The sequence below is a fragment of the Barbus barbus genome (genome assembly GCF_936440315.1).
Source record: "Barbus barbus genome assembly, chromosome: 27".
NCBI lineage: Eukaryota > Metazoa > Chordata > Actinopteri > Cypriniformes > Cyprinidae > Barbus > Barbus barbus.
Window position 1 is genome coordinate 16085123 of NC_136755.1, and position 24740 is coordinate 16109862.

The 24740-nt window shown below is 36.4% G+C and overlaps 2 protein-coding genes across 8 annotated transcripts in view; one reads left to right on the top strand and one right to left on the bottom strand.

Moving 5' to 3' along the window:
• Positions 1–12: 12 nt before the first annotated feature.
• On the bottom strand, positions 13–17592 carry LOC306847071 (epsilon-sarcoglycan-like). Of its 4 annotated transcripts, XM_079380822.1 has the most exons (13): positions 17425–17557; positions 16965–17051; positions 15841–15989; positions 10975–11097; positions 10598–10755; positions 10062–10134; positions 9334–9532; positions 7280–7442; positions 4812–5026; positions 2636–2662; positions 2059–2247; positions 817–860; positions 19–398 (listed from the first exon to the last, which is right to left on the bottom strand). In XM_079380822.1, the coding sequence occupies exons 3-13, from the start codon at positions 15869–15871 to the stop codon at positions 382–384; spliced, it is 1239 nt and encodes a 412-aa protein (XP_079236948.1). In that variant the 5' UTR covers positions 15872–15989; positions 16965–17051; positions 17425–17557; the 3' UTR covers positions 19–381. The 4 variants fall into 4 exon arrangements, with proteins under 4 accessions (XP_079236947.1, XP_079236948.1, XP_079236946.1 ...); XM_079380820.1 differs by lacking the exons at positions 15841–15989; positions 16965–17051 and adding an exon at positions 491–528 and having other exon boundaries at positions 20–398; positions 17425–17575; XM_079380819.1 differs by lacking the exon at positions 15841–15989 and having other exon boundaries at positions 20–398; positions 17425–17575.
• The window catches only part of ppp1r9a (protein phosphatase 1, regulatory subunit 9A), a 63431-nt gene continuing 54699 nt past the window's right edge, over positions 16009–24740 (top strand). For 3 of the 4 annotated variants that reach the window (XM_079380805.1, XM_079380807.1, XM_079380808.1), the window contains exons 1-2: positions 16009–16184; positions 22122–23509. In XM_079380805.1, coding sequence (XP_079236931.1) covers positions 22211–23509 — 1299 coding nt within the window. In that variant the 5' untranslated portion in view covers positions 16009–16184; positions 22122–22210. Of the gene's footprint in view, positions 16185–20183; positions 20396–22121; positions 23510–24740 lie in introns of those variants that run through there. The other variant, XM_079380806.1, reaches the window with a different exon arrangement.

Here is a 24740-nt window from a genome sequence, read left to right on the forward strand (position 1 = left end):
TACGCCAGTGTTGTTATTTAGTGACAAGTGTGTTAATTTATTTATCAAAACACATTTGCTCATATAAGAACAAAACAGACAATATCAACTTGTTCAGATCCCAGTAATGTGCCTCCATTAATGGCTCATACAAAAAAATGTGAACATTTGACAACATGTTTAATGTGGATAGTATTTTAAAGTATTATTTTAGTGTGCCCATCTCAACATTAGTTCTGACACTGAATAATGTTTGGTTACTGCACTTTTAGACGTGCATGAGAACACAAAGGCATTGAGCTTGAAGCTACAGCTACACATGCACATTTGGCAAGATTAAACGGGCACAAAAGTGAAGCCACATGTGATCACAGGTTTAGAGCTTCGGCCACCTTTCTCTCCTCAGGAATACCATTTACCTACAATGAGAGGAACATTTTAGAAATGTGAAATAGTTGTTCTTTTTTTTTTTTTTAAACACATTATCGCAGATGCAAAGAGTAATACTTGCCTCTAGCCTCCGAAAAGTCGACATACAATAATTATCTCCTTTGTTAGCATGAATGAATGAACAGCATGTTAGGCAGGAAGAGATTTCACAGGCGTCTGATGGCAGTTCATTATGTGTACACTGGGGTTCACCAGAGAGCAATTAAAGAGACTAAAGCGCCAAGACTGCAATTTAACATCTCCTCTGTGAGGAAAATGACCACAGCCCTCATTTTTTATGGATAATTTAGGAAAATGTTTAAATCTATTCTGTGCTATCTGGTATCAGGTGCTGATCATATAAATGGGATGAAAAGCTTAGATATCAGTTTTCAATGCTTCACTTACCAGAGGACTGCTGCTGTGGTATTTGAATCTGATTTTGAAGATTTCTGTAAATAAAGACAAACACAAAGATTTGGCCAAGATGCTCATCACTAGCAGGTTTAGGTTTAGGAAAGGAGAACTGATTCCATTAAGAAAAAACTGCATAATGAGGGTCGGTTGTATTAAGAGGTCTTGTATAAACAAAACAAACAAAAAAAACTTTTATGCACTTATTCTACAACAGTGCAAAAGAAACATTGTGTTCAGTGTCCGACTCCTGAACGAATGGCTCTAATGAGTCGATTCTTATCAGTGAAACGAAAAAAGATACTCAATACAAGTCAACTCAACCAGTGCATGAATGAATATCTGCGAATAAGTCTGTTCTTTTTAAGTAATCGAACATTAGCTTACATCCTAAAAAGAAGTGAACGTTTCCCAAATTTGAAAAAATTCAGTCATCATTTTCTCACCCTCAAGTTGTTCCAAACCTGTATGAGTTTCTTTCTTCTGTTGAACACAAAAGAAGATATTTTGAAGACTGTGGGTAACCTACAGTAACAGTTACTGATAGCCATTTACTTTCATAGAACATACGTAATTCATACAGGTTTGGAACAACAAGAGGGTGAGTAAATGATGACAAAATTTTCCTTTTGGGGTAATCTATTACTTTAAATTGATGTAGTTACTGATGTAGTACATAGTTACTGTATTAAGATACAAATTAATGTCTTTTGTCAGTAGAATGTTACTTTTTTTAATGTTTTCACATTTTTGATTCTGTTGTTATAAAATTAAAGCCAATTATTGCATTGTATTTGTGCAAACATCTTCTGCGAGAACTGTTTTAAAATGATTATTAATAGAATCGATTAATAGAATTTTTAAATTTACACACTTGGCAATGGAACTGAATTTCTTTTTCAAAATATGCATTCTTTAAAAGTATGAAAAAAATCATTTATGCATCGATAAGATTGTTAAATTCTTTATAATTTTCTTCTTATCACATCATTTTAGGTCTGTCGTATATATGATAATACACATATGTTGTGACGTTTGAGCTGCTTTAATCTCTCCAAGTCATCAGTGATTTAATACCAGGGCACTGGGAGATTCAAGCTTGTTTTTTAAAGAGCACTGGATTAAAGTAACCTACTTTCTCAACTCTTCTTAAACCAGATCCACCATTTCCAAACTCAAATTATACCTTACTTTCCACCCAGAAACTCTTGATTAAAGCAAAAGTAACAGACTCACGTCTGCGTCTGCATGAGCGGCATGCTGGTGGTCTCGTAATTGTCGGGATGGATGGGCGGCACCACCTCCCCGCTCACAGGATGGAAGACCGGCAGTGTCGAGAGAGGCCATGAAATCTCCCGGTTCTTAGACATGCTGCGAAGCTCCTTAGTAGACTTCTGAATGGAGCTGTGGTGAACCAGCTGAATACTGGGAATGGAAGGAGCAACTAAATGACTATTTAAAGCAAATATATGCATAAAAAGCATAATATAGAATATCTGAAGTTCTAGGCATAACATTGGGTTATTTGTCTATTTTTGCAGGGCTATTTGATGAATATATGTCTTTTGCCACACTACCTCATACAATTATAATAATCATATATCTCTGTCACTGAAGCAGCTGCCCATTGATGACACCATGGAGACACAGAGGCGATTGTATGAGTGAGATGGAAATGAAGATGTGACCATGATGAAGGATTTGAGATAACAAAACATAGGGAAGAAAAAAAAGGGAAACCTATCCAAAGAAAGGAAAAAAGGTTTGAAAAGGAGAAAGAAAAAGCCAAGACCACAGGAGAGGGAACACTTACTCTGGTGTTTGCATGTTTCTTTTTTCCCTAGAAACAAAACAAAATGACTGAATTAAATTCTAACATTAATAGTTAAAGACAACCACACAAAAGCCAATGGAGAGCGAGTCAGGAAGGGAATGGAGGGGTGTGAATGGATCAACTGAAGTCTGGTGATGCAGGGGTCTCCTTCAGGCTGCGGTGGTAGCTCTGATGGTGGGTGACATCATCAGGAAACACACTGGGATTGGCTGATAATGAAGAGCAAACATCTGCCGGAATGGCTCTAAATACAACAGATGGAACCTTTGGACTGAGTGCGTTTCAGTTAATGATTAAATTGTGAAAAAAACTGATGCTTGATGAAGATGGTAAGCTGCTTTTTGGCAGGGATGCGACTCCATTTTTCAGACTTTGACATTCTAGAAAAGCCCTCAAGATCTTCACTTAACTTATTTAAAAGATGCTGTACTGGCACTACATGGTTTATTATGATCAAAAAGTACACTGAACAAAATTATAAACGCAAAACTTTTGTTTTTGCCCCCATTTTTCATGAGCTGAACTCAAAGATCTAAGACTTTTTCTATGTACACAAAACACCTATTTCGCTCAAATATTGTTCACAAATCTGTCTAAATCTGTGTTAGTGAGCACTTCTCCTTTGCCGAGATAATCCATCCACCTCACAGGTGTGGCATATCAAGATGCCGATTAGACAGCATGATTATTGCACAGGTGTGCCTTAGGCTGGCCACAATAAAAGGCCACTCTAAAATGTGCAGTTTTATCACACAGCACAATGCCACAGATGTCAAAAGTTATGAGGGAGCATGCAATTGGCATGCTGACTGCAGGAATGTCCACCAGAGCTGTTCCCCGTGAATTAAATGTTCATTTCTCTACCATAAGCCGTCTGCAAAGGCGTTTCAGAGAATTTGGCAGTATATCCAACCGGCCTCACAACCGCAGACCACGTGTAACCACACCAGCCCAGGACCTCCACATCCAGCATCTTCACCTCCAAAATCGTCTGAGACCAGCCACCCATGTCTTTTGGTTTGCATAACCAAAGAATTTCTGCACAAACTGTCAGAAACCGTCTCAGGGCAGCTCATCTGCATGCTCGTTGTCCTCATCGGGGTCTCGACCTGACTGCAGTTCGTGCAGTGGTCAAATGCTCACATTCGATGGCGTCTGGCACTTTGGAGAGGTGTTCTCTTCACGGATGAATCCCGGTTTTCACTGTACAGGCAGACAGTGTGTATGGCGTCGTGTGGGAGAGCAGTTTGCTGATGTCACCGTTGTGGATTGAGTGGCCCATGGTGGCGGTGGGGTTATGGTATGGGCAGGCGTATGTTATGGACAACAAACACAGGTGCATTTTATTGATGGCATTTTGAATGCACAGAGATACAGTGACGAGATCCTGAGGCCCATTGTTGTGCCATTCATCCACGACCATCACCTCATGTTGCAGCATGATAATGCACAGCCCCATGTGGCGAGGATCTGTACACAATTCCTGGAAGCTGAAAACATCCCAGTTCTTGTATGGCCAGCATATTCACTGGACATGTCACCCATTGAGGATGTTTGGGATGCTCTGGATCAGCGTATACGACAGCATGTTCCAGTTCCTGCCAATATCCAGCAACTTTGCACAGCCATTGAAGAGGAGTGGACAACCTGATCAACTCCTTGTGAAGGAGATGTGTTGCACTGCGTGAGGAAAATGGTGGTCACACCAGATACTGACAGGTTTTCGGACCCCCCCCCACTACAATAAAACTGTACATTTTAGAGTGGCCTTTTATTGTGGCCAGCCTATGGCACACCTGTGCAATAATCATGCTGTCTAATCAGCATCTTGATATGCCACACCTGTGAGGTGGATGGATTATCTCGGCAAAGGAGAAGTGCTCACTAACACAGATTTAGACAGATTTGTGAACAATATTTGAGAGAAATAGGCCTTTTGTGTACATAGAAAAAGTCTTAGATCTTTGAGTTCAGCTCATGAAAAATGGGGGCAAGAACAAAAGTGTTGTGTTTATAATTTTGTTCAGTGTAATTCATCATTTAAATTGTGATTATTAAACAACGCACATTAATTACAAGTATTAAGTGCATATGAGGAGATTTGCGCTTGCTTGTGTGTTTCACTTTCACCAAGAGTTTAGCACAGCACACTTACACCCCTTCCCGTCGGCAGTACATGGAGTAGGCGAGGATGATGAAGAGGACCAGGGCGACAGCTGAGGGCACCGCCAGGGTGATCAGGAAGTCAGCGAAATAGTCTCTACTTTTCAGTAACTCAGAAGGCGGGTTGTACTCGCCGATGTCCGGCAGCACACCTGTGCCCAGGTCTGGACGGTTACTGTGCACAGGAACAACCTTAGTGATGTCCACCTTCAAGAACAAAGACAAACTGGGCTCAGCATAAATACACACGTGACATGGTTAGAGAATAACTACATTACATTTCCTGCAAAATTTGAGTGCAAATGGGTTTTTTAAAAAAAATTAAAAATAAAAACTTATTTTCTCTTATACTCACCATGGCTGCATTCATTTGATAAAAACAGTACAGTCACAATTGTGACATTTTTACAACTTAAAATAACTGTTTTCAATTTTAATATATTTTATATTAATTTTAAATGAGTTATTAATTAATAATTATTTTATTAATGTGATGCCAAAGCCAAATTATCAGCAGCCATTACTTAAGTGTCACATGATCCTTCACAAATTATTCTAATATGCTGATTTGTTGCTTAAGAAGAACATCCTATTATTATCAATGTGTTTTGTGGAAACCATAATGCGTTTTTCAGGATTCTTTGATGAGTAGAAAGTTCCACAGAACATTTATTTGAAATAGAATTTCAAATTATAAATGTCTTTAATGTGCTGAAAAAAGTACTAATTTGGTAAATGTCCAATATTTTGCTGACTATGGTTTAATGTCTGATATTAAGCTTCTATTTACTTTATCTCTAGCTTTATCTCAACTTTTATGAAATTATAATTAATATAATTACACTTCTGCTTTAAATATTGTGAAAATAATCATATTCAATAATGTATGGAAGCATATGTGTAGCTAAATTCAATTTGAAATGTAATATGCAAAATGGCAATGCAAAATGTAAAATGGCAATGTATTTCTGTATTTAAATTGACATTTTCCCATTCATATGTGCAACATTTAGTGCAAAATGAAAATTAAATTATATCATTTAAATTTGCCATTTTCTCCACACTATTTTTGATATGCTAATTAAAAACATATTTTAAATCTTTATAAGTTGCAAAATGAAAATGTATTACCCAAATTGATTAGATATGTTTAACATGTACAAGCAAAAACTGTAGCAAAATTATAATTTAAATGCTGTTTTTCCTAAATGCATTTAGACTTGCATTTAGGATTGCATTTTCATTGTGATACCGCGTGAGCCAAAGGTGCAGCAAAAGGGCAGCAAAATGGTGATTTAAATGTCTTTTATTTTTCTTAAATGCATTGACACTTACATATATGATATTTCAATTGCATTTTCATTAAATATCCCGCGATGAAAATAGTTTAGTCATTGTGGATTTGTCTGGGAGGGGGTCAATTTGCTTCTGTGCATCAATCCGAGTGTACACAGTGAGAGATGTTGAGGCAGGTGAAAAGCGTTTGGTTAATGGTGAATGTTGACCTATCGTGTGTCCTGTTGCTGAGCCCTGCCTTGATATAATGAATGACTGCTAGGGGGCGTGCTCGGCTCGAAATGCATTTTCAAATCCACAATGACTTAAAACTATATTCATCACGGGATATGTAATGAAAATACAATTGAAATATCATATATGTAAGTGTCAATGCATTTAAGAAAAATAAAAGACATTTAAATCACCATTTTGCTGCCCTTTTGCTGCACCTTTGGCTCACGCGGTATCACGATGAAAATGCAATCCCAAGTGTCCTACCCCTAAGTCTAAATGCATTTAGGAAAAACAGCATTTAAATTATAATTTTGCTACAGTTTTTGCTTGTACATGTTAAACATATCTAATCAATTTGGGTAATACATTTTCATTTTGCAACTTATAAAGCTTTAAAATATGTTTTTAATTAGCATATCAAAAATAGTGTGGAGAAAATGGCAAATTTAAATGATATAATTTAATTTTCATTTTACACTAAATGTTGCACATATGAATGGGAAAATGTCAATTTAAATACAGAAATACATTGCCATTTTACATTTTGCATTGCCATTTTGCATATTACATTTCAAATTGAATTTAGCTACACATATGCTTCCATAATAATGATGGGGATCATAAAAGTCTGACTTCTATTAAATGCTCATTTAAATGTTATGATGTTGTTTTTCTCTTTAAGTCTGCTAACAGTTACTTTTAACACATATAGCTAAATGTTTCTTAAACCAAAAGATGGCTATTGTTGGATTAGGTTGTAAGTAAAGTTGGAATAATATCTGCTTTAAGATAATGGAAAAATTTAATAAAATTATAAAAATAAACATGCATCCTGTACATACGAAAAAAAAAGTGACTCTAAAAGTAAATGTCATGTTAATTTGCACACAACAGCGGCCTCTCATGGTGGATCTCATTCCAAATCAGAGCTAGAGATGTGGCGCTCACCAGCGAGATCTTGCACCAGTCGATGTGAAACTGAGCTCTGAACTTCTTATCGCAGCTGATGATGGGCTCCATCTCCTGACTGCAGCGCAGCTGGTTCTGTGGGGTCTCCACCTCTCGAAGGCACGATGAGAACTGCACGTCTGCTCCCACCATCACATGCACACTGCCAATTTCACAGAAGCTCACTGAAGGGCAAGGCTTTATGCATGATGTTCATAAATTTTTAAGCTGAGTTTGACAGTGAATTAACACTCGACGTAACTATGCTGTACAGAAATACAGCATAAAGGCTTTGACGACGATAGCACTAGATAGACAATATACAGGGCTGGACATTAACGCGTGTCCGCTTGTCCAGGACAAGTGAATGTTTTGGTCGGGCAAGTGAAAGAGAAATTTACTTGCCCAATCGGACAAGTGACTTGAAAAAGTCAATACCAAAAACAATAATAACTGCCTTTATTTATGATATAGCCTTTGTTATAGGGGTGTTATTATATATATCGTTTGTGATCATTTCGTTGTTTTATCGAGTGTACTGCAAGAATCAAAACACCCAGAGCGCACGCATACATTACGTAAAGTCGTCTAGGTTAGACTAGCTCACGTGCGAGTGCGTCCTTTCACTGCATGAAGAATTATCAGAAAATTCAAGATATGGGAGAAGAAAATGTATATATTTAAATAATTTCATATAATTTCACACGAAGATCGAGCGCCGGTTTTTTTTTTTTGCTCCAAAAACCATCATGATTACAAATGTGATTTTATAACAGTTCAATAAACAAGAAGTTAACATTAAGAGACTTACGTTTTAGACACCATATTTCCTGTTTTTGCTCTGTTTCACCAACACAAATAATTCCAAACACAGCCACAGCACTGTTCTGCGTCTCTGAGCAACATGACGCGTTTCGTTCCTGAATGAATCAACCGTTTAAATGATTCGGTTCAGTCGCAATGAATCACTTATTAACAGTAACTTGATGACACCTACTGGTGGTTTTAATTTCACATTTACAGTATTTTAAAAATTTTTAAATAACTTCAAATATCAGTTTTCATCGTTTTATGAATCAAAACATTATTTATTCATTTGTAACTGCAGATTAAAGCATCACATGTCCCTCAGAGCTGCATTAAACAGTGGGTAAATATATCTATTCCACTTCAGATGCAGTTTCTGTGTTTCCTCTACATTACAAAGATGAATTTTGTTGATACTGATTTCATTTGTTTGGTAACAGCCTAAATGTCTTATTTTACTAATTGTCTGATTAAACTGAACTCTAATTAAAATATTTAAAATTTAAGTTTGAAAATTCATATATAAAGAAGTAAATATTAGCATTTAATTTTTAAGTTTAAAATAAAATAAAATAATTGTATTTGTAATTAATACTCCCTTTTTATTTTTAAATACAACACTTTTATCACACTTTATTATTTTTTTCATTATTTTATTTAAAACGAGAAATCTAACTAAATAAACTAAATGTGTTAAATAATTATATTTATAAGTCAATTTTAAAAAAACAAATTCTCTCTCCGGGCAAGTAACTTTTATACTTGGACAAGTAAATGACAAATTTACTTGTCCGAAGGACTACCACATGAGAATGCTTAATGCCAAGCCCTGATATACGTCTTCTATCTGTCAATATGAGTGTTCTCTGCTCTAACCAAGAGCTCCTAAAATGCTTTATCTGGAACATTTTATCTTCTGAAAGAGGACATGAATATTTGATGAACAACCTATGCCAACGCATGAGGGAATTTCTCTAAAGAAATGTGAACCGAGAAGGGCAGCCTCTTACGTAAATTCACAGGCCAATATGCACTGTTCTTCTGCCTTCTGGGAAAAAAAATTTCTCCCTTTTTTTTCAAGAATGAATTCATTTGAATAATACTGCAGTTTATACAGTTACTAAACCACTTGTTAGCATAATAAAGATTAGCCAGAATATACACTACTGCTACTTCATATTTGTTGATTTATACCACAAGTTCTGAGCCACTAATACAATTTTTTTCAGTGTATATTTAGATCTCACCCCTCTTTCAGGTCATTGATGGGTAATGGCACTCGTCCGCCCCGGTCCAACGCTGAAGTGATGTTGATGGCATTGAGTCTCTCCGGTTGCCACACGTTCTTGACCGCACCGAGAAAATCTCCCAGCACCTCACTGGCCAACATCTCCTCAACATTCATGTTCTTGATGAAGAACTCAGCCTGATAGGGCAGAGGAAATTCTGCCAGAAAGCAAGAGAGGAAAGACATGAACATATTTTCCTGTATGCAATTAGAAGTAATCCAAACTAGGTTACATAACAGTTGGATAATAAGGCTGTCATGTTGAAGTGTCTCTTTATGGCAGATGGTGGACTGCGTCACAGTAAGGTCACATCTGCACAGAAACAGTTGCTCATCTTAAAGCTAAACACAGATCAGGAAAGGAGAATCTCATAGCATTTAATATAAACATAAAGCACATCTGCCTTAGTGAATATTTTGCTACATATAATGTGGTGAATACACTAAATAAGCTGTTAAAATAAACAACACTATTACCTGTTTAAAATATCCTCAAAAAATAACAATATTACAAAAAATATTAACGTCTGGCTGGGTAGATTCATGAATCTTAAAATGACATGTTTTCCATACTTTAGGATTATTCTCCATATTAAGGTTTTCAGTCAAACAACAGAGTATTTCTTTGAGCGTATGGCTGTATGTTATAATGAGATTTGCCAAATCAAAACTGTTCTTGGCTCTCACCTTCTGTAGACATGATGTTTATGACCAAGTTGTGCCTGGCAGTTTCAAAAGTTCGTTTATTATACGCGGTAATCTGCAACACGCAAGAGGGAAAGTTTAAGCCTGGCTCAGGGCAGCTTTACATTCATGCCATGCAGAGGATGTCAGAACCAGATGCAAACACATACAGTTTCTCAAGGGTAAAGAAGAATAACAAACCCAAATCCTTACATGAATCTAAAGCCTGAACAATACACAAAGAGGAGATAAGCATACTTTTGCATACAAATTCAACTCTGCCCTGTTACCTTCTACTTTCCTAGCAGAAAATTATTAGATTTATTTATACGAAAATAAAAGCTATACACTACTATTCAAAAGCTGGGTCGGTATGATTTTTTAAATGTTTCTGAACAGCATTTATTTGAGGCTTTACTGTCAATTTAATGTATCCTTGCTGAATAAAAGTATTAATTTATTTCAAAGAAAACCTTACTGACCCAAAACGTTTAAACGGTAGTGTATGAGATCAGATGTGTTTATACATGATAGCACACCTCGATGATGGTCGGCTTGCCCACATGATCAGTGGTTGGTGAGCCATAGAGGACTCCATCACTATGAGGGGTTCTTTGAATGTAACGCAGCCATCCAGGCCTGTCTGGATAGCCTTTGAGGTTGGTGTTAAATGTGATGGGGTCGTTACTCGAATCACCTGAAATGAAGGATAATTTCTATATTTAAGCAATAAGGTATGACAGCCTGTGCCAAAAAATAAAACGATTATGTAGAGAAATGTACTTTATATTTATCATGTGCCATGTTTCCTTAGAAGATAGACATGTAAACTGATATTAATATGTTTGGTGTGCAGTATTTTACAAAGTAGCTGTAAAGGCATATTATTAAGTAGTAAATAGTGGAGTAAATATACCTGCTTTTGGATATGGTGGGAACTCTCCTTTAAAGTATTCCCTCTCTAGCACATGAACGAAAAGCACTCCAGCAGAAGGATAGACGTTGCGGTCGGCGTGCGACTTCGAGAGGATGGTGACCACTGGTGCGGACAGAAATGACAAATATATTAAATGCAGTGTAATGTGGCAGACAGAATTACCTTACTGTAAACAGTAAAACATCTGCACAGACAAAAAAAATAGCAGTTAGAAAACAATCATATACACCCTAGTGCTGTCAAACGATTAATTGCAATTAATGGCATCAAAAATAAAAGTCTTTGTTTACATAATATGTGTGTGCACTATATATTTATAAGGGAAGTGGTGTGTGGCCAAGTATGGTGACCCATACTCGGAATTTGTGCTCTGCTTTTAACCCATCCAAGTGTACACACAGTAGTGAACACACACCCGGAGCAGTGGGCAGCCAATGCTGCGGCGCCCAGGGAGCAGTTGGGGGTTCAGTGCCTTGCTCAAGGGTCTCACCTCAGTCGTGGTATTGAGGGTGGAGAGAGTTATTCACTTCCCCCACCTACAGTCCCTGCCAGACCTGAGACTCGAACCCGCGGCCTTCAGGTTACAAGTCCAACTCTCTATCCATTAGGCCACGACTGTCCCATGCATGTATATATTTAAGAATTTTTTATATATATTAAGTATATTTATATATAATATTCTATGAATATAAATATTTACATGTTAATATATGTATAACAAAATGTTTTTAAATTTTGTATAGCATTAATCGCGATTATAGGTTATCGTTTGACAGCACTAATACACACATTCAGTATGATTTTTTGAAAATAAATTAATACTTCTATTCAGCAAGGATACATTATGATCAAAATTGACAGTAAAGACATTTATAAAACAAAAATTTTAAGCAGCACAATTTTATTTAACATTGATAATTTCCTGAGGATCATGTGACATTGAAAACTGGAGTAATGGCTGCTGAAAATTCAGTTTTGCCATCACATGAATAAATGACATTAAAATAGAATAATTATTTAAATTGTAATAATATTTCACAGTATTACAGCTTTTACTTTATTTTAGATTTTAGAATAAATGCAGACTTGGTGAGCATGAGAGACTTTTATCAAAAACTCTTAAATAAAACAAAACATAACATTTTCATAGTAACTTAATTTAAATAAATAAATAAGATTTTGTTGTTTCATAATAGACAGACATAACAAATAATGTTATAATTTATGGATATAATTTAGAAAAGCTTAACAGTGATTATCTTTGCATTCCTTTTCCAGTACTCTAATGTCAACTCTCTATTTTAACTTGTATTTATTATTTCTTGTATATTTATTTATGTATATTTATGCGTTTATATAACAGGGTGTGTTTCTTTCTTCTAAAAATCATCTGCAGTGGTGGTCCGTAACGAAGTAGCTTTACTTCGTTACTATACTTAAGTACATTTTTCAAGTATCTGTACTTTACTGGAGTAGTTTTATTTTGAGTAACTTTTACTTTTACTTCACTACATTCCAAAGCAAAAGATCGTACTTTTTACTTCACTACATTTCATAAAACATATCGTTACTCCTTATAATACATCACGTGCTCCGAGACGCAGAAGCAGTATCTGATTCATGAACAAACTGATTCTTTTCAATGAACCTGTTAAATTGGTTCGCAAATCGAAACAAACGATTCATTCACGAATTGGAATGATCCGATTGCAGCTGTTCTCGAGTCGACAACTCACTGATTCAAATGAACCGTTTAGAGCGAGTCTCCAGGGAACTGAACTGGGAGATCTCGTGAGCGTGCGCGCGCAACTAATGCTGCGAAAAGTAAGTTACTAATGTCGAATTTTAGGATTAATTATTGTTACTGAAAATCATATTTAGGTCAAAACTGTCAGTTGTTTGTGAACTAAATCGGCTGTAAAAGGTGATCTATTTAAGCCCACTGAAATGCTTGAATGCAGACTGATCAATGTCAATCTATGTTTTAGGTCAAAAACGAAACATTAAAATAACACAGATTAAATAAAATAACTCATGCACGTTCATATTCCCCGCTGCTGTAACGTTAGCAGTTTTATTAAAATGCTACGCATTTAGCCCTATGTGACGTCTGTTTTTATATTGTTTATCAACAATATACATTTTTATATTGTTTAGATCAACTAGCCCAGTAGACAGATATGAATGTTTATTCATAACCATACTGAAAATAAGTAAATATTGTTAGCTGATGCTGTCTACAAGCTTGCTGGTGCTAAATTGAGGAATGTTTGGGATATAAAGTCCAAATTTTTTTTTTTCAACCACCTAGATAGATTACATCTGAGCAAAAAAGAAAGGATGTGATGTTCAGAACATGGTAAGTACAGTAATTATAAAAGTGGGAAGTGATGCCCTCTGGGGGCATTTGGCCAGGGTGTTTTAACACCACAGACAAGGTTTGTGAAGAAAACAAATCATTATGAAAATATAATTATATTTTCCTAATCCCAGGTATTTTGAGCAGTAGGATTACAAAAAATATGTGGTAATATAAAATTAAATTAACTAGTCTATATAAAATTGCAAAATAAATCTATCAGTACTTTTTTACTTAAGTACATAAAGAAATTGAGTACTTTTGTACTTTCACTCGAGTAAAATTTAAAAAGCTTTTACTCAAGTATACTCCCACTGATCATCTGTGTGGGAGTGTGTGAGAATGTGTTATGTGAGCGAGTGGGTAAGTGTGTCTTGGGTATCAGGCCTATCAGGACGGTAGTACCAATGAGTCACAATCTCAAACGCTCAACGCACCTCTCACATGCCATCCCCCCATCCCTCGCTCTGCACATTAAACCCCTTTCACTGGTGCAACAAATACACACATACTCCCCGTTCAAGCATTATTTAAAAGAAAAGCGCTCAGTGGTTCATAATAGATACTGGAGAGATGGTAAACCAGCATGCTTTTACAGTCTCTTTCTTTTCTCTAGCTGGGGGGAAGCTGGTTTTAAATCTCCACAGGGGAGTGTGCTACACTGGGAGAAAGCTACTGCAGCCATGCACTACAGAAACACCAGATCTCTTCAAGCTTTCAGATACAAACTGCTTCTAGTACATCACTCAAGGCAGAGCATGTGCTTACATGAAGGCTGAAGGTTGCTCAAACATATTAAGCAGGTCAGAACAGCAAAAACCAAGGGATTACACAAAGAGAGCTGACATAAATATGAACACATAAAGATAAAATAATCTTTTGATACATCAATAAAGAAAACTGTCCTGTGATTAAAACCAGCTTACCCCGTAAATTCACACACACACACACACACACACACACACACACACACACACACACACACACACACACACAGCATGCATAATGTCTATAAGAGTATATAATGTGTATCAAAGGATAAGTATATTTCAATATATTTTAATATAAATATTTGTATTTACATTTGTTTAAATGAACAAAATAAATGTTGTTTTTAAATAGCACTTTAAATTGACTTTTAGCATTTTATATTTTAGTATTATTTATCAAATATATATTTTAAGAAATATTTAAATATTATTATTGGTTATTATATGCAAATGACTGTATTTACATTTGTATTTAAATTAATATTTTTTTAAATATTTTTTTCTTGGTAAATTTTGCCTTATTCAAAAAAGTCAGCACAATTAATATTATGATATTATTGGTGCAAAGGGAGCTGGCTGTAAACGCAATGTTCATGTACATTTTCTAGTGATTACTGATGTAGCAAATTATCGAATAATGATCAATTGATATTTATAATGGGATATTACAACAGGGTACTGGCTATATTCAAAAAAGCAGTGCAGACTAGCACACTTTTACAATTTTAAAAAGCTGATTCAAGCGAAACTGAGTCATGCAACCTGCATTATACAGATTTTTTGTGTTACCTCATTTGAATAAATTCTTTAGTTAATTTATTACTAAAGAAATGTAGACAATGTATGCACATAACTATAAGCAAGCATAATTCATAATTTAATGAGTTATGAAATTATGCTTTAAGGTGAATGAATGCATCTGTTCAGGCCAACACAACTAGTCACATGCTGTCAATGTGACAGTATTTTTTTATTTAAAGTTGTTTGATTCTGTTTCCCGTCACTCTGAGAAGAAAACCATCCAACCAATAAGACTTCACTGACTTCTGGTCACCTATGCAGAATTGTGACAAAACTTAGCTCAAAACAGACTATTTTGATACGCAACAGCAAATACCAGAGGAAGAGTCTGAAACCAGCACTCTCTGTACTTGTGGATTCAGTGTTGTTTGATTGCTCCGAACATTCATTTTGGTGTGAACAGGCTTTAAAACTATGCAAAGATCTACTTTAATACGCAGAGATCACAGCAAACCACACTGAATGCAAACATTAATGCACTGTAGGGGCTTGTTGAACAGCTGTGTCATTACTAACGGTTTTATCCACGTGGAGGTATTGATCTGTTTCTGGGGTGTTGATGGCTGTAGTTTTGTGCACATGGGGTCACAGATGCATGCTTTGAATAATTGGAGTGCCAGATGGTTTATTCTGTCACCCTGAGGACGGCCTTAGCCCAGAGCCTGATATAAACCCAATAGCGACAAAACCACATCCCAGGGTTTATAAAATGATTTGAATACTGTGAACTCAAGGTAAACTAAAGGTGATGCACAACACTATATGCTAATGGATCAACCATTAATGGTTAATGCCAAACTTTGCGACACTAAGTAATGGCAGAACGAACACGCACATGCGCAAACACACGCACAAATTTCAGACGGGCCCTGCAGTGGAAATGGCTAATCTTAGTTTATGATTTTATGGGCTGACCTTGGGTGGGCCAAATCAAGATATTCATCATGTGCCACACTTTCTCTTTCGCTCCCTGCCTTTCCGTGACACAGCCAGGGATGTCCTACTGAACTGTCGAATCAGCGCTGTGCTGACTTCTCCTTTCCGGTCAAGGGGGAATTCATGCACTTCACAATTCATTGGGGGAAAAAAAACAGTGCAGACTAATTGCAGGATTGAGAATACGTCAAACTGTTCAAAGTACTGCGCCTGGAAGTCAATGTTATGCACAAACTGGGTCAGCCTGTCATGACTAAGCTGTAGCCAGGAACACACTCAAGGTGAAGTGAGTGAATGCTTTTCTCAAGCCGTCCATTTATCAGGTAATACCGATTTTAATTTTAATACATTTGAAGAAGTGGATAATACTTGACATAAAATTTGTAAATGTATTATGCACATCAAAATGTTTATGTGAAACTGTAAGCATTTAAAAAAAAACATGTTATGTATTAGAGGTTGAATAACTGGGCTACTGCATGTTATAATACACAAAAAGTAGGTTTGTTAAAGAAGTAGCCTAGTTCTTCCCCTTCTACTTCAAAAGAGTCAAGAGGAAGGTGAATTATATAGGTTGGCGATTCAGCAGGTTGGCAGGTGTTAAGCCCAAAAAGCTTTGCACGGCAAAGTGCTGTGCGTGTGTTATGATCGCTTCAAACACATTGGCTTTGTCTCAAAATCTAGTGAGCTGCCTACCTAGTCAGCATTTCGAACATCACATGCACCACTTTGGGTATGCATGCCAAATGCCCAAACCTACTGTATAAGTAGTTCATGAATGAATCAGTGTGCTGAATGAATATTTTAAGAGAATGAATCACTCTAGTTCACATGACTCATATGCTGTACATCCCTCCTTTTTAAAGTACCTTAGTTGATTATTATTGTTATATATCTTCAGCAATTCACAGTTGTCACAGTTTTTTTCAGGGTTTCCTATTATTTTTTTTACTGTAAACAAAAATTAAAACATAAATTATGTAGCATAACCTGCAGAACCGATTCAAAAGATTCGAGTCACTGGGATGAATCACAATCCCCACCGCTACTAGGTGGGCAGCATGCTAGTGTTTGAGACACAGCCATTCTTCGCAATCACTCACCGCCTCTCTGAAACACAGTTCTCTGTTTGGAGTCGATTAAAGCCCGGGATTGTCCGTATATGCCACTGACAGAACCAACTATTACGGCTTTTACAACGGACAAAACAGGAATAACAGAAGGAAAAAATAGTCATAAAATCATTAACTAAGAAAAACGGCATCGTAATCGTACAAGACAGTCCTGTTGTTCAGAACCAAGTGTATTAATATTGTTGGCATTTAGCTATAGTATGTATAAAATAATATATTATTAGTGGAATCTCCTATATTAAAGTCTCTTTCACGTAGTACAGTTGATATACCGTCTCTGCAGCTTTGAATAACGATTAACCGCCAGTCAGTTTATCCATATGATGTAATGAGAACGAGAGCTATTCCGTTAGCCAGCAGGCTAGCTATCATCCAACGGAAGAGAAGGAGTATTTCTCCCAGTGTCGTCGCCTCAGGTCCTTATACGTACCCACTATGAGCCCCACGAAAACGCCAACCGAGACCATCGTTTATTTGCCGCAGTAGCTCTTAACATCACACATTTGAAGTGTCGCTGGTGGTCCTCGGGATGTGACAGCCATAAGCATCATCCTCCGCTGCTCGGATTCCTCCCACTCACTGAAGCTGATGGGCGCTGGTTGGCTGAAAACATCTGGCGCAGATGCTGGAAAAAAATCACAAGCTATATTTACAGGGAGGCCCAGTCAAGACGGAATGGAAAACATATGTAGCATATACCATACAATAATTATTTTGTAAAATGCAAACCCAATTGTGTAAGCATTTATTATTATTAAATGATTAATTTTGGTTTATGATATATAAGTACAACAGATGTTAATTTGCAGAATATCTATCAAACTAGATACCAAATGAAAACTTTTGCTCATGTTTTCTACTTATGTGGATTCTGTAAAATGTTTTAAAGATATACAGGCCTATCAATTTAAGTTGTTATTTATTTTTCTTTCTTTTTTCTTTGGTAGTAATTTCTTTCAGTATTTTTTTTTATTTTTGCAATTTTTTATTAACTTTTTTCTTCTAAATTTCTTAACACTTTGCTTAGATTTTAAGTTTGTCTTGCTGAGATTTCCCATACTTATCTTACATCTTATCTTGAGTTGTCCTTTGTTTAGTTCTTTGTATTTCTTCCTTTTCATTCATTCATTTATATTTCAATGTTCATTATTTGTAATTAAAAAACATGTTCAGTGGAAAAAAATTATGTTTATAAAATTAAATATAATTATACAATAACAATAGTTATAATATTAGTAATAATAATATGTCAATAGCCAACATTATATGGGTCAAAATTATAAATTTTTCTTTTATGCCAAAAATCATTAGGATATTAAATAAAGATCATGTTCCATGAAGATATTTTGTAAATTTCCTATCGTAAATATATCAAAACTTTTTTTTGATTAGTAACATGCATTCCTAAGGACTTCATTTGGACGACTTTAAAGGCGATTTTCTGAAAATTTTGATTTATTGTATTTTTTGCACCCTCAGATTACAGCTAATCAAATAGTTGTATCTCAGCCAAATATTATCCTATGCTAACAATCCACACATCAATGGAAAGCTTATTTATTTATAAATAATAATAAAAAAGACCCTTATGACTGGTTTTGTGGTCCATGGTCACATATTATACAAATAACATTGCAATGTATTTTAGAATTTAAAGTGGCTGAAAAAGTGCAATAAATTTATCATTGCTATTTGTGACTGACACAACTTTAATTTTACTTTCAGTTTTAAAATTGGTGACTGATGTACACAGTAGCATGACCACTGAAATGTGATTTATTTATTTGGTTTCAGCATGTAGTGCAAATGCAGTGCTGTAAGACACAAACACAACCCCTCTCTAAGGATAATGCACAGGAGGCTCCTCCCTCCCCCATCCGTCATGCCCCATAAGCTCTAAAGATGACAATGAGATAAGGTCTATTAAAATGCATTCAACCCCCTGTGGAGAGGCTGAGCACGCAGATGGTCATGGCCCTTTGCACTGTGCACAACGCTGCACAACTGGACAGCCTATAGTGAGCACCATGAGTGATGCAAACCTTCTGTTGGGTCTTTATCATTTTTTTTACCTCATGAACAAAAGTGTTAGGCTGCATCCTGTGCCATCAAGATTTTAGGTTGCTAAGCAACATCTCCAGACATCCGCTGACAGGAATACAAGGGGATCAAGTGTTATGCAATAAATAGTACTAAAAAAAGAGGGTGTAACAGAATATTTCTGTTGTCTATTGTGCTACCCATAACTCAGTTCAGCAGTTTCATTAAATTTCATTGGCAGTCTTTGGGTTAAAGGCACAAAACCAAAGAAATAGTATTGGGATTCAACATTGGCTCAATGAAACAAACAAGAAGTAAACAAAATCAATTTGGGCCTAGTATGCAGTAAACATCACTAGCCTAAACCTTGTAAAAACAATTTACAATATTAGAAATCCTGTTTTTGCTCATTCTCTGAATAATTAATTATTTTTATATTCATACTTGTATGACTTTATGTCACTACGCTGCAAAGGCGACACAGATTCTGTATCTGAATTTAAAAAGTGCATAGTGCATTTATGAAAAAGTGAATGCTGTGAATATGAATTATTATTGAATTAATTTTGTTTATATAAATTATTTAAAATGTTTTACATTTAAAAATGGTAAATATTAGAAACATGAAATAATGAACGCAAACATGAAATATGTCAATGACAAATAAATAAATAAAAATTGTAATTATATACATATTACCTGAATTCTGAATGCTCGCAAATTTAATGTAAAACTCAATTCCAACAGTCTAATTGTTGGCTATTTGATCAGCTGATCACATTATAGATTATAGTATTGAATTATCCTTCTTGTCACCACGTGGCCTCTAACGCAAGCACTGTAGTTATTATGCTGCGATTTTAATTACTTACTTTCCTTTGCCAGGCTGCATTCGCTCGTTCCCTCTCTATACAGATTACTGGACCAAACCATTCTTGAAAATTAAGGTTACACACCTGTCACGCTGTTGAAGCTCGCATAAAAATAGCACACAGTCAAGTAACCCAATTAGTTTCGGTGAATAAATTTAGAAATGCGGAACTGGTTTGGTTTCAGTGATAGTTTGACTCTGAATGGTGCAATGTATCCCTACTAAGGGAATGGCAGCATCACCCCTCGCCTGCAATGGCGTTGTCTAGCTGCGAGCTCGTGTGTGTGCGTGTGTGTGTGTGTGTGTGTGTGTGTGTAAAGCCCGGCTTGTATGTCATATTGTGTCAATTGTCTGGTGAAGTCCAGCATGGCAGCTTGATGCTAATAGAGGAGCTGAATTAAAATGTTGTTCAATATCATTCCCCTTTGGTTTATGATTTAAAGCGATGACACATGTATTGGGGTAACTGGCATTACATTTGAAGGCGTAGGTAAGTGGCTCTTTTGTTTTGGAGCAACAACAAGGGAGTTAAGCAATACTTGTGTCACTTCTGCTTCGTGTTTGTGTACGATGTTTCGCTAGCTGTGGCTAAATACACTCGCAGGAATGAGCTAAGTCTGTATTTTTGGAGTGCTTCTGAATTCTGGGTTTGTAGGATGGAGCTGTCATTGATGCAGGCGATGTGATGTGAGGCGCGTAAGGGTTGGTTGTTCATCATCTTTGAATAGCGCAATGGTCGCACTTTTGCTAAATGCATAGTTACATTTGCCACAAATGTGCTTCCAATTTATTTGCGTTATGCATGTTGTGAGAGTTAAATGTGCGCTGTTATTTAACCAACAACAACTGTTTTACATCATGCAGGTCGTGCGCACAGTTACATGTTGTCCTTGTGTTGGTCTGAAATGTGCATCTGCCTTTCCGTGCTTTTATTATAGATATAAAATATTAATTCATGAGATGCGGGGTTGATTTTTAAACACATCCTGGCAGCGTAAAATGCAGCGGCTGTCTGCGGTACACGATGGGTGATGGAAGGCGAATCTAATCTGCGAGTCATATCGAGATCTGCGTCGAAAACACATCGCGCATCAACAACATCGCGCTGAAACTGAGTGCTCCGTCTGCCCTTATGGCAAAGTGATGATCACGCATAATGTTCAAGAACCAGGGCGGTGGGCTATTAAAGCCAATGCAAAGGCATCCTCCAGCATCCGAGCCCCTTTTGAGCTGTTGTTTACAAACTGATGTGCAGAGTTGCTTTAGAGATGTTGTTTTCATCTGTCATGCTGCTGTTCAGTAGGCTATTGTAACAGCGAATTTGGGGAAGTGACTCCATTAAGTCAACCCAAAACTAAGTTTGACATGTTTTTGTGTAGATATGTGAGCAGAATTACAGTAAAGTGGGAGATTCATGTCTCATCAAAACACTGACGAAATTTAATTGCAAAATACAAAGTGGGCTTATAAGGTGCATGCCCACCTGTATACCAAATAAGCCCACTACACATTTCCACTGCAAATGCTTTACATCATATTAGACACTTTGATTTAGATTCATTTTCAATTAATCAGCATGACTAATTAAAAATTATTTTTAGACTCTATAGTCCTTAAAAAAATTCTCAGTGTGTCTTCACAATAAAATATAAGTGGGTAAAGTTCCTAAAATTAAAGCATTTGTTTTGAGCACAGTGAATTCAGCTTTTTATAAGAAGTTCTGTACTGTTCTTATCTTCGCGAGCTTATTAGAAACAATAGGGGTCAATGGAGTATGATCTGGGTTGACAAAAAATATATATATATTTCTGTGATTATACTCACAGGCAGATCATTAGATCTTTTATTGGCTTAAGAAGCTTCTATATATAGTTTTATGTATATTCTGAAAGGATGGTGTGACACTGAAAAATGGAGTAATGACTGCTAAAAATTCAGCGTTTTGAAATTATACTGTATTAAAATAGTCAACGTTTTTTAAATTATAATAATATTTCACAGTATTACTGCTTTTTACAGTATTTTTGATCAAAATGAATGCAGACTTGGTGAACACGAGACTACTTTCAAAAACGTATTGCCTAATTTAATTTACTATATAGGGTCACAATGACAAGTTTCCACTTTTTACAGTGTGTAATTGTGTTCTGTGCACAAATAATTGCATAACTTGTGAACAAACAAGCTACTTATAACATGTTTGTAAATGTTTTCAGGAATCCCCAACAAAATGTGATTGCACCCAACAAACAACCTGAAGGAATGTTACTGTGTATTTGAGAAGACCTCCATTGTCGAGGCTAAGATGTTGAAGACAGAGGCCTCGGCAGAGAGAAATACCCTGAGGAGCGCTTCCCCGCACCGGAATGCCTACAGGGCGGAGTTCCAGGCTCTAAAGAAGGCGTTTGACCAACCGAGACAAGATGGAGACCCCAAACTCAAGGACCAGGAGGGGGTCAGGCAGCTTCGAGGGCGGCAATACGGGGCCCATGTCAGTCGCATCAAGAGCATGTTCATGCAAATGGGGACTGAGAGCACTGGGTCCAACAGACGATCAAGGGAAGAGACCTCTTCACAGAAACTCAACAAGCCAACAAACTTCATCAACAGGGCAGATGGGTCAGTGGTCAAGTTCCAGCACGGGACTGGAGAGCGGACTGCCGGTGGCCCACATAACTTAAAATTCTCAGAAACAAGGAAACTCTTTGAGCAGAGCTCCAGAGATGCTTCACAGTCGCCCGTGTACTCTTACGGCCGGGATAAGAGGGGTTCTCATGAGCATTTGGATGACTGGCGGGGGACGCGTTCAAACCGCGGCAGTACGGACTCTTTGGATAGTCTTTGCTCCAGGACAGAGGCCTCATCTCCCACTGTGAGTCAGCTCAGTGCTGTGTTTGAAAATATAGACCAACAGGGCTCCGGTGCTACTGTCAGAAAAGGCCACGGAGGCGGAAGAGGGTTGTACTCCCCAGATGGCTTACAGAGACACGGGGAGGCCAGCGAGGACGATACCAGTGCGCGACAGTCTCCGTCAAGTGGTTTTTACAGGACACGAGTGGGTAGCAAGCACAATCTGCCAGTTTCTTCATCTTCAGAAGATCTTCTCAGTCCTAGTCCTCTGTCGGAGGCCTTGGACCAGGTGAAACCTGATAAGAAGAAGGCCCAGGAAACCCCTGAGTTGATAGATGGATCCAGTGAACCCAAACCAAAAGATGAGGCAAACTCAACCAAGGCCGTAGACGGTTCTTCAGCAGAGACTCAAGTCAATGACGCTGCAGGAAATTCACATGAGTCTACAGCTACCAAGGTCCATGAGGACACAGACGGTCATGTGAAAGAGGAGTCTAGCAGGATTACAGAGGATCAAATTGAAGAACCCAATGAGGAATACTGTGGCACTGAGAGAGTTATTTTCAATGCCGATGGAGATGCTTGCTACCAGGGCTGGGGGGAGAGCTGCACTGACCCTGAGGATGACCTATATGATGATGATCTTTCCTATGACCCAGGATCAGAGATTGTGGAGATTCCTGGTCTTCCAGAGGAGGAAAAGGAGGATATTCCACAAAAAAGGAAAATTCGATTCAGCTCAGCTCCCATAAAAGTAAGTCGATTGCTGGTCTTTAACCATATTAGTGGGGTCAATGATGTGACAAGTCGGCATGAAATGGAAATTCACCCTGACTGTATTCTAAAAGCATTTTATTAATCTTATTGTGAAGAATTCATTCACGCATATGTTTCATTTTGAAATTTGTAAATAAAATGTCAAAAACTCAATCTTACAGTGAAGCATACTGACATATCACAGACTTCCCCAATTATGTTTTCGGTTTAAACCTCCATCCAGTCAACAGTCGATGGCTAGAACCAGGTCCCACCCTACATTCTTTTCTTTTCCAATAATCTATTTCCTTTGGATGTTCATCACAAAGCAGAAGAAAAGATCTGTCACTATTTCCATTTCATTTTTTTTTTTTTTTTTATTATTATTTAAATATTATCGGAGTATTTGGTTACACTTTATTTCGATAGTCCACTTTAGACATTCTACTAACTATAAATAACTTTATAACTACATGTCAACTAATTCTCATTAATTTGCAACTACATGTCTACTAATTCTCAGTAGGGTAGGTTTAGAGTTAGTAGAATAAGTTGAAAAACTTGCAAAGTTTCTTATAGTCAGTATGTTGTATGTTGTGCACCCATCAAAATAAAGTGTTAGAAGATATTAAGCAGACAGTCTACTAATACTCTAATGACCGCTAGTTGACATGTAGTAAGTTACTTACTGCTAGTAGAATGTCTAAAGTGGACTATCGAAATAAAGTGTTACAGAGTATTTATTAATATTTTTAATGTGATTTTATTTTGAAATTTTAATTTACATTTTAGAAATATCATGTGTGGTTGTCATTTTTATTGGATTTTATTATTTTTTTTAATAAAATATTTCCATTTTTAGTTCTAGTAATTCTTGTACTTCTGTTTAAACTAAATTGAAAATTTCAGTTTGTTTCTAAGGCAACATTTCTAATTTCTGTTTTTCAGTTTTTCATCTCATATTTAAATTGTATTTTAGTTTCATTTAAGCTTTATTTTAATTATAAAAATATTTTGTATGTATATATACAAACTTATATATACTATCTTTACTTATATACTTTATACTGTATACTTTAATAATACAATTTATACATGCACTGTAGTTGTTCTTACAAATGATACATCATGATCATGATATATTTTCATTCCTTTAACTTGAAAAATATATTAAGAACTAGAAAATAATTATTAAAGTATACTCAATAGCATAAACATTTTTCAAAACA

Excerpts from the sequence above, each read along its gene's own strand:
- LOC306847071 (XM_079380819.1), bottom strand. The coding sequence starts at position 17,461 with ATGGTCTCGGTTGGCGTTTTCGTGGGGCTCATAGTGG. Across the intron at positions 5,027-7,279 it reads ACTGGTGCAAGATCTCGCTG|GTGGACATCACTAAGGTTGT; the intron begins GTGAGCGCCACA and ends TTGTTCTTGAAG. Across the intron at positions 2,663-4,811 it reads TACTGCCGACGGGAAGGGGT|GGAAAAAAGAAACATGCAAA; the intron begins GTAAGTGTGCTG and ends TTTTGTTTCTAG.